Genomic DNA, 9928 nt, shown 5'->3' with positions numbered 1-9928 from the left:
ATGGGCTTCCTGCGTGGGGGCCTTGTTGGCTTTTGGGAGGCGGTGATGTCACTGGTTTCCTGGTCATTGTGGCGCTGTCATGAGGGCTGAAATCCCCTTCTGGGGACTGGGAGCACAGGGACTAATGTACTCTGGACCAGGGGCGTCACACCAAATTCTGGGCCCTGGGTACAAGGATTCACTGCGGGCCCCCCATGAATGTTAACTATTGAAAAATAGCAGATATACAAGCTCACAGCGCGGCACCGAGTGCCGCGCTGCGAGCTTGTAGATCTGCTATTTTTGAAAAATCGTGAAAATGTGTGCAAGAAACCTATGTCAAGGACCCCCAAGATGATATGTATTTGGCCACGGACCCCGATCTCAAAATATTTAGTTCCAGGGACCCCCAGAAGCAAAATTTGAGTTCGAAATGTTCGCTTAAAAAAATACATATATTCAAAGATTTTCACACATTTTCACAACTTTTCAAAGATAGCAGATCTACAAGCTCGCAGCGCGGCACTCGGTGCCGCGCTGCGAGCTTGTATATCTGCTATTTTTCAAAATATACAGTTATTAGGGCCCCTCTCCACCTTGGGCCCCAGTAACTCAGTCCCACTTTCCTACCCCTTGTGACGCCCCTGCTCTGGACTCTGGACTGTTAGGCTATGCATTGCTGTCATAGGGTGGGCTGTGTTGTTATTAAAAGCTATGACGCACTCCCCCACCCACACACACAGGATGGTTGGTCACACACTGGGTTGGATTTAGCCTGGAAACCACACCAATCTGCCAGTTGCGGAGAAAAATTGCCTTCTGGTCTGGCCTGGCTAGGTTGGGATTGGATTTAGCTTCCCCCTACAAATGAACCCTGGTGTATTTGTGTCCGGATGGGACGCTTTGTGAGCTTGTAGATCTGAAAATGTCCTCCACCCTACTTCTTGTTTGATTTACAAATCAAAGTCTCTCTCGCGCGAGGAGGGAATTCGAGGTGGGTTATTGTAAAAGGTTCGCAGCCCTCACCGCTTTTGGGCCTGTGGAGATGACGGAGCTGTCTCAAGCGGACTCGAGCCACGCGAGACACCGCCGAGCGAGCTAAATCGAGCGAGTCGGCGTGTCGAGCGTTGCGAAGTCCGCCTGAGCCGACTCAGCGCCGTCTGAGTTGGCACGTCACGATAGGGACAGAATCGTAAATCTTCATCCCCCCGAACGGTGCGTAGCCAAAAGCTCCCAAGCCGCGAGGGGCGTAAGCCTTTTACAATAACCCGCCTCGAAATCACTCCTAGCCCCTCTCTCTCTCTCACACATAAACACACACACATTGAAAACCAACGATTTACTGTATAATGTAATTGTGGGCATGCTCATGAACGTTGTGGTGTGCGTGTATGCGTGTGAGCGTGAATGTGCCTCAGTGATGTGTTCATAAGAAGGAATCACAAGCAAGACTCGTGAACGATTTGTTCACGTCCTTGAAATGTTCCCCTCCGCCTCCCCGCACACAGGACGGCACGCACGTCTTTGAGCGAGGCTGCGGACCGGAATGTGAACGGTGAAGGAATCATTTGAACCGATCAATGCCGTGAACGTGAACGAAATGATCCGTTCACTGAAATGACATAATCACATACACACTAGTGTATGTGTGTCTCTCTCTCTCTCTTTTACCTGTTGTCGGTGGTGTGCCAGGGTAGCGTGTAGGGCCCGGGGTGGAGGTGCATGGCAGAGGGAGGTGGAGGGGGTGGAGGAGGAGGTGGAGGAGGGAGGGGAGGGGAGGCAGACGGGGGGAGGCAGGGCGGGGGAGGAGGAGGAGGGGGGAGAGGAAGAGGAGGCTCCGCTAGCTTCGCCAGGTGCCAGGAATGAGGTCTGATGAAAGGAACGCTGCGCCTGTGGACAGAGAGAGAGAGAGAGAGAGAGAGAGAGAGAGAGAGAGTTGAGTGAGTAATGCATGTACAATGGATGAAAAAGTCCAATATGGCAAGCCATATTCGACATAAATTGGGCCTCTTATTACTTCCTTCACAGGTGTTACCAATGATACTAATGAAGGCTCTGTTCCATTTGGTGTCGCAGAGTGGTTCTCAAACTTTTTCCAAGGGCCCTCATAAAGGCCCTGGGCGCGATAATGATAAAAAAATATGGTTTTCAATTGAAGTGGATGGTAGTGTCCACGCCACAACGATAAAGCTGTCATAATTGATGTGAACGCCGACATATCATTATCTTAATCGCGTCTGGTGTGAACGGGGCTTAACTCTGAGAGTGTACAAATGGAACCCCCAGAAGAAACCATGAAGGTCCCTGGACCACACTTTGAGACCCACTTACAGGTGTAGCAGAGTGTTTCCACAGTGAGCCAGCATGAACAATATCAGCACCCTGACTCTGTTTGACCAGAATAGAACAGAGCCTTCATTAGTATCATTGGTAACACCTGTGAAGGTGGCTATACTGTGCATAGAAGCCTATTCATATCGACGCGCTGTGAGCTTGTGCGGCGTGTGCGCCCACGGTTTTCGCCGTGCGTTGAAGTATGACCGGCGACGGAGCACAAATTAGGGGGGGTGGAGAGGTGGGGACTGCCCATAAATCTGACATCTCATTAGTCCTACATTGGTTAGGAGGGGTGGGGTTCTGCCTTTATCGAGAGACAGGAAAACAGTGAGAAAGAATCTGGGAGTGACACGCAGCAAGGGTTGGGAATCAAACCCGGGACGGTGGCACACGCCTTTACCACTCAGTCATCTGTAAAGTAGGTCGGGAGTGGCTTATTGTCGGTATCAGACAGTAACACGTGGGAGTCTGTCCCCGTTACAATGTGCTAGACAGATGGATTGCTGTGGTGGAGCGCCACACCTACCATCAGCTCCCAGTACTTGCCGCATGACTTGCCGCACCCAAGCCGTGGTACTCATACGCTGAGTCCCCCGCATACATTAGGCTTAACTTGCAAACCTGGCCCCGATCAGTGGAATGATGCAAAGAATAAACAATCTTTAGGTATGGATTGTAAGGTCCTAGTGTGTGCAGTTTGTGAACGAAGTGGCACAAATCACGTTTCACAACACAATGAAGCCATTCTATGCTGCATAGATTTACCCTGGCCAGTGGGTTTCTTTTTGGTGACGTCAGGCACATTGCTGCGTGAGCCGTGATTGTTTTATGTAGGGATATACATATAGACAAACACACCCTGCTCTATACAGCGTGGAAGAAACAGAGAGAGAGAGAGAGAGAGAGAGAGAGAGAGAGAGAGAGAGAGAGAGAGATGTACTGTACGATACAGTATAAGTACCAAGTACCATAGACCCTCTGCTCTAAAGCATTAATCCAGTCTACCATCAGATTTCCCAGGTTCACATCAACCATCGACATTCAAACAGGCTCTGCTGAAAGTCAGTAATAGTGTGTGTATGTGTGTGTGTGCGTGCGTGCGGCGAGCGAGTGACACAGTGACAGAAAGTGAAAACTAGTGAGAAGATAAATAGATAGATACCTATTTCCTCCCGCGAGGGAAATTCAGTGTTTTCATCCCAACCCAACTGGTTCGCTGACCACAAGGAGCATGTGAGCAATTAGGGGTTAAGAGTCTTGCCCAGGGACACACATCGACATTGCTACCCTGGCCTGGAATCGAACCTGGGACCTGGTTCCCCAGGCGGGCTCCCTAACCATTCAGCTATGCCCTAGCCCTTGAGAAAGCTCCTATACCATAATTGTTCAATTGAAAACTATTTGAGGGGACTATTAACGGGACTGGGCGGCCAATAGTGAAATACGGACGTTACTGTGATTGAGGTGAAAGAGAAAAGTAGAAAGTTGTGAGCTAACTATTAGCTATTTGGCTAACTGTTTCCGGGTCGACTTGAGGCTATTTTATACAGAGGCAAAATATGAGGGTAATAACGAATACAACTGTATACAGAGGTTTGGAAACGACATCTTGCAATGGTGACATGGGTGTTTGAATTTTTAATTGCGACCGTAGGTCGCATTTACTACAGAAAGCTCCACCAGGTGTCTGTCCGTCAGTGCGTCACACCTCACACGTCACACTTTTGCCCTGCTCATATCTCCGCAACCGTTGCCCCGATCCATGCCAGATTTTGCACACACACTCCTCACCTGCCAAACTACAACCTCCAAGGACCCCCGGAGCTCCAGGGACCCCCAGCTCCCTCGGGGACCCCCAAGTGTAAAAAATGAGCACATGTGCAAAAATTACCAAATGACCACCCCAACGGGGCTGCTCACGGGGAATTCCTGGGGACCACCCACTCCTGGTGCTCCAGAACCGATGCAAAAGTGGTGACGCCCCCAGTGGAGGACCCCCTCCACTGCAGCTCACATAAAATGCCGTAACTCGGCCTAGGAGCGTCCGGGAGAGCCGGGGCCGGTACCTATTCGTCCGCCAAGGCAACGCGGAGACCCCACCCCTCATTTCTCACATGGCCCTCTTCTAGCGCCACCTTCAGGCCAATTTTTACAACACATTTTTGCCCACTACTCCTACAGTTTTGGCCCTAAAATCACGCAACTTGCTACACAATATGTCTACACTCCTCCCATCAACATGCATCTGTCCCATATAGCGCCACCTTCAGGCCGATTTTTAAAAACACATTTTTGGACACTGCTCCTACAGATGTTGCCCTAAAATCACGAAAATCACTACACAGTATGTCTACACTCATGTCATCAACATGGCTCAGGAAGATTTTGGAAAAACACATTTTTGCCCTATTTGTGGAGATAAGTGACCTACGGTCGCTTATCTCCCGATTAGGGAGTCTTACTGGTATTTAGTATATATGTATACATCTTGGCCAAGTGGTTTGGTATTGGCCAAGTGGTTTGGTATTAAGTTATTACTTACTTACATTGTATAACTGCACTGCGCTGACGAAAAAAACTAAAAAAGAAAAAAAGAAAGTTCAACTTTCATGTCCATAAATCATTTTTAAATTGACAGACGAGAGTGGTTAGAGAGTAGAGACAGAAATTCCAGCCAGGTATATTCTACACTTCCACTGGGTTTCCTGGGACGTGCCCACAGTGTCTGAATGGCCCATTATGTAGCTAAGAATAACCCTCAGAATAACAGTGGAATATCAGGCCCGGAATGCCGCCGCCTGCCTGCAGGGTGGGAATAACTCTGGAGTTTCTTCTTTCTGCAGGGTAGAGCGCACAAAAACAGCAACAAAAACACAACCCAACTGAAGCAGGGAGCCAGGCGGCGGAGAGGGAAGTGGTTTAAGTGATTTAGTCCGGGAACGCGGCGTCTGTGTTGAACGACTTTAACCATTGTTTTGTGCTTTAGCTATAAAAAAATAGCAGATATGCAAGCTCACAGCGCGGCAGCTTGTAGATCTGCTATTTTTGAAAAGTCTTGCAAGTGCAAGTCTTTGAATACATTGACCCGATTCTATAAGTGTCTTCTAAATCCTTCTGGGGTTTTTTGAAGTCAGTGGTTCTCAAACTTTTTTCATGTCAAGGACCCCCAACATTATATGTATTTGGCCACCAGCCCCCATCTCGAAATATCACGTGCCACCCCCCAGAAGTAAATATTTGAGTTACAAATGTTACAAATGACGATTTTTCCAAAAATAGCAGATCTACAAGCTCGCAGCGCGGCTGTGAGCTTGTATATCTGCTATTTTTTGATAGATAAAGCATGAACTGATGGTTAAAGTTGTTGCAATCTAAAGTGACACATTTCCAGGTCTTGCAGGGTTAAAGGGTTTCCTTTTTGCAAACCAAAAGACGCACACGGTTTGAAGCCTGCGGAGGCCTACGTGTCCATCAAGTGACCATGTGGTCCCGCGTTTGATGGCTTTGTGTCCTGGGCTGTCACAGCAAGTCCATAAGACATCATTACAGCATGTTTACTCTTTGTAAGCTGCAATCCAGAACTTACAGTATGTTAAACACTTAAGCCCTATTTATACTTCATTGTGTGAAGAATAGCGAAAACAGACCCAACGTGTGTCGCGATGCAACGACTTGTCGTGTTTTGCTCCAAAGTTGCTTGTAAATATCGGTAGTTGCAGGTTGTGTCACACGCAGGTTTGTTTTGGGCTTGTTTCTAAAGTAGTTGTAGTTGCTTATTTCGGCTACTTTCCTAAATCGTTTAAATCAGTGGTCCTCAAACTTTTTCATTACCCACCAAATTAACATGATTATTGTGTTTCAAATGTTTAAAAAAAATGTGCTTTGAGAAGCGGCCTGCTCACTCCTCATGCACTGAAGGAAGCATGGGCTCAGTTCGGGGCCCTCCCCAGGTTAGCAGAGAGAGCAGAGCCCAGGATTACAGTTTAGGCAATTGGCACTGGGTGAAAAATGGGTTACAAAATCGTGGGATAAAAAATCTTTGAAAATAGCAGATCTATAAGGTCACAACGTGTCGCAATCGGCCAGTGTTCATGTGGCCTATAGTCGCTTCTTTTGGGCATGTTTTCATATACTTCGTTTGCTCATTTATCTCGCAAAATCAGGCAACACTGACAGTAGTGTTTCTCCCCGTTACTCTGCACAAGAACAAACAGCGCCAGCATGTAAAACGATACGAGCCCTGGGAGGTAAGACTCTGGGGGGAAAGAATGCTGCTCCTGGTATAGGATGGAGTGGGAGAGGAGAGGAGAGGAGAGGGAGTGGAGACATTTTTAGAGTATTATTGTTTATGATAAAGAGTAGCAGGGGCCAGTGACCAAAGTAAACAGTGCCGTTTCCTGATGCAGTCGCCTTCAGAGCGCTGCCTTTCTCTTTATCTCAGAGTGACCGTTCGGCTCCACTGACACCATGTCCTTAAATCATCCCCTGAGAAAGTTTACTGTCCGTCCGTCTCCATGTGTGCATCTGTGATTGAGTAGCCTCTCTGACTGTGTGTTTGTGTGTGTGTGTCACTTGTACAAGGCGTTCTTGTACTTCTGTTTATGTGGACATAAATAAATACTTCAAATGTGTGCCTCCATGTGAACATATCGTCACTGTCGGGCAGAAACCTCGTATCACCAAGTTTCAAATTTGTAATGTCTTTCGCGAAGTAAAGCCCTGCTTCATCAGACAAGGCCGTTGCACACATGTAGTGAAAACAGCCAATCTACAAGCACACAACGCCTCGCACCGCATTTCAAGGTCTCCCCATAACTCTGACAGTGTACAAATAATTTGTACACTGTCAGAGTTACAGACTTGTGTGGGTTAATTTAGACCTCCATAAAGGCACCCACAAAGTCCCTGGAATCCACTTTGAGAACCACTGAGGTAGCCTACTAGGCCTATAACCCTGTACATGTCTATGTATATTCTGATAATTATTTTACGCAGAGCAAGTTTTGCTGAGTCATTGTGGGGAATCAATACGAGAGGGATTAGGAAACATCACGTCACCACTAGAGAGACTCAATTACGTTTTGAATTCCAGACTTTTACATGTAACAGAGTATTTCTACATTGCCGTATTGATACTTTTACTTAAAGGGGTACTGTCACCTAAAGGGGTTGAGGGGCAGATTACACTGTGACATGAGCTTCTCTGAAAACGGTCTGAAACAGTCTGAAGCTCATGTCACAGTGTAATCCGCCCCTCGCCCCCCAACAACAGCTGACCAGTACAGTAAGTAGTCATACAGTCAGGCTATACAGACAATTAATTTGATTGGCTTATAATTGCACATCCCCACAATGACATCATAAAAATATTAACTTGTTTTTTTAAGATGATTCTTAAAGTGACAGTAACCCTTTAGGTGACAGCTAGTGAACTAACTGTCAGGTCACCCGAGGGAGAACATTTTCTTAACCACTTTACACATATCTAATTCTGAGTTCAACAATCAAAACACCAACGCTGTGGAGAATCTTTGACAAGATTTCTGTTCATTCTAACTTATTCTGCTCAAAACCTCTCTTATTCCTTCGACAACTAAAAGCCCTGATGAATAAAACAAACATCCCTTCTCCCATGAAATAAACCAACAAACCAGTCACATGAAATCTCTATTTAAAGGGGGGAAATTCAATGACACATATAGACTTCAGTACACATACAATGGTCTGGCTCTGCTGTGGGAGAAACCAGGTGATCTGCGGTTAATGGACCACAGAGTAGCGATGTGGACGACCCGCAGACGTTCAGGAAATTTAATCACATTCACAAGACGAAGCATCCGCTTCTATTTATGGAGCCTCTCGCCCTCCCTCTCCGTTGCATGAGTTCTGAATCCATTGCACTCATTCACTGAAATACCAAGAAATGCCATTTTAAATACAGGTCACCTGCGTCTGCGCGTGTGTGTCACTGATAAATCTGATTAACAACATGAACCCTAGCGTCCCCGTTCTGGACCTGGCATAAGTACTGCAGTAGGTGAAACATTCTGTGAAATGCATTAGTACTGTAGTAGGTGAAACATTCTGTGAAAGGCATTCGTACTGTAGTAGGTGAACATTCTGTGAAAATAGGTGAACATTCAGCAAACATCACAACCAGTGTGAAATGAGCAGTGCTATTTACGAGGTAATCTATTTCAGTGTCCCCGCGAAGCTTGGCCAATATTGTGAACCTGGGCGTACAACAAACTTTGGGCGCTTTGTGCAAAAATGTAGGCCAAGCTTAGCCAATGCTAAACTTTGCGGGACATACGGATGGACATACATACTGTACGGACGGACATACACACACAGAAAAACCTGGGATGACCCGTTAGCCGCATGGTTAGGGGTCAATTCACGAAAAGACCGTTTGAAAAGAGCGAAAGAAAGAAAAACGAGACAGAGGTGAGATGAGATTAGATTAGATTAGGGGAGACGAGGGGACTGGGGAGACACAATTGAGGAGAGAAGAAAAGGGCAGCAGGAGAAGAGAAGGTGAAACGGCAGAGGTTGGCAGAGGAGTAGGGATGGGACGATACACGATATTATAGTTTATCGTGATAAATAAATTCATGATAATCGCATTGTGGAGATTTCATTTATCCTGATATCATCCTCCAGCATGCACTTGGGATCAATTCACCTTTTATTTGCCAAGCTGCATAATATCCGGTACCACTTAAACCCTCTATAATTGGTAAAAGGTACTTATAATATACAAACTTTTTTTTTATTTTTTGATTTTTTTATACTTTTTATTGCAATAATTTCAATTTTACATTTCATATTTCACTCTATATAATATACGAACTTGATACAGTCTTTTTTTTTCACCCTATCAAATGTCTTTGCCAACAAAATTGCAGATCTACAAGCTCACAACGTGTCACATTGTGACGCGTTGTAGATATGCTATTTTTTGGCACATGTTCTGCCCCAGGATAATGTCGTAAATCGCGATTTCTTTTGTCACAATAATCGTGATATGACATTTTCATATCGTCGCATCCCTACAGAGGAGACAAAATTACAGTTTCAGAAACGGCCCAGACAATCTGCACTGGTGGTGACTGACTTGAGCCTCTATGAATGGCTCCATTGGAATGTCCTACTTAAGGTCAGAAACTGTAGCAACCAGCTGACTGATACCGCAAAGGTCAAACGCTCATAATCTGACTCACACACACAACACAGCGACTCATACAGTATAGCCTCTCAGACAGACAGACAGACAAACAGACACACGGGGAGACAGATAGGTCTGTCAGACTGACAGAAATCTAATAGATAAGCAGGAGGGTTGTGTGTGCGCCGCGCCGTTCCGGGTTAATCAATGGGAGATGATCCCACCAGGGGCGTCAATTGGGTATGGCAGGGGTATGCACTGCAGCTGCCATACCCTGGGTCCAGGGGGGAAAATTAAAGTTACTTTTAAAATATAAATCCATGAATGTCTCTTTTTCTATCTGTGCTGGTTATTGTGTTGTTAAATTACAGTAAAATAACTACAAATGCAAAATGTAACAAAATGGTCACTTTAACAAGGTATTATAATTATATTCTCCACACT

The 9928-nt window shown here is 46.0% G+C and overlaps 1 protein-coding gene across 1 annotated transcript in view; it reads right to left on the bottom strand.

The window, feature by feature from the left end:
* Nucleotides 1-9928, bottom strand: part of shroom4 (shroom family member 4) — a gene marked incomplete at both ends in the record, with an annotated part of 131606 nt that overhangs the window by 45060 nt on the left and 76618 nt on the right. Inside the window, one exon of the mRNA XM_080741643.1 lies at nucleotides 1651-1869. Coding sequence (XP_080597769.1) covers nucleotides 1651-1869 — 219 coding nt within the window. The remainder of the gene's footprint in view (nucleotides 1-1650; nucleotides 1870-9928) is intronic.

The sequence above is a fragment of the Nannobrachium achirus genome (assembly GCF_963921795.1).
Source record: "Nannobrachium achirus genome assembly, chromosome: 14".
Classification (NCBI taxonomy): domain Eukaryota; kingdom Metazoa; phylum Chordata; class Actinopteri; order Myctophiformes; family Myctophidae; genus Nannobrachium; species Nannobrachium achirus.
Note: the sequence above shows the minus strand (reverse complement) of the source record. Positions and strands in the feature narration are given on the sequence as shown.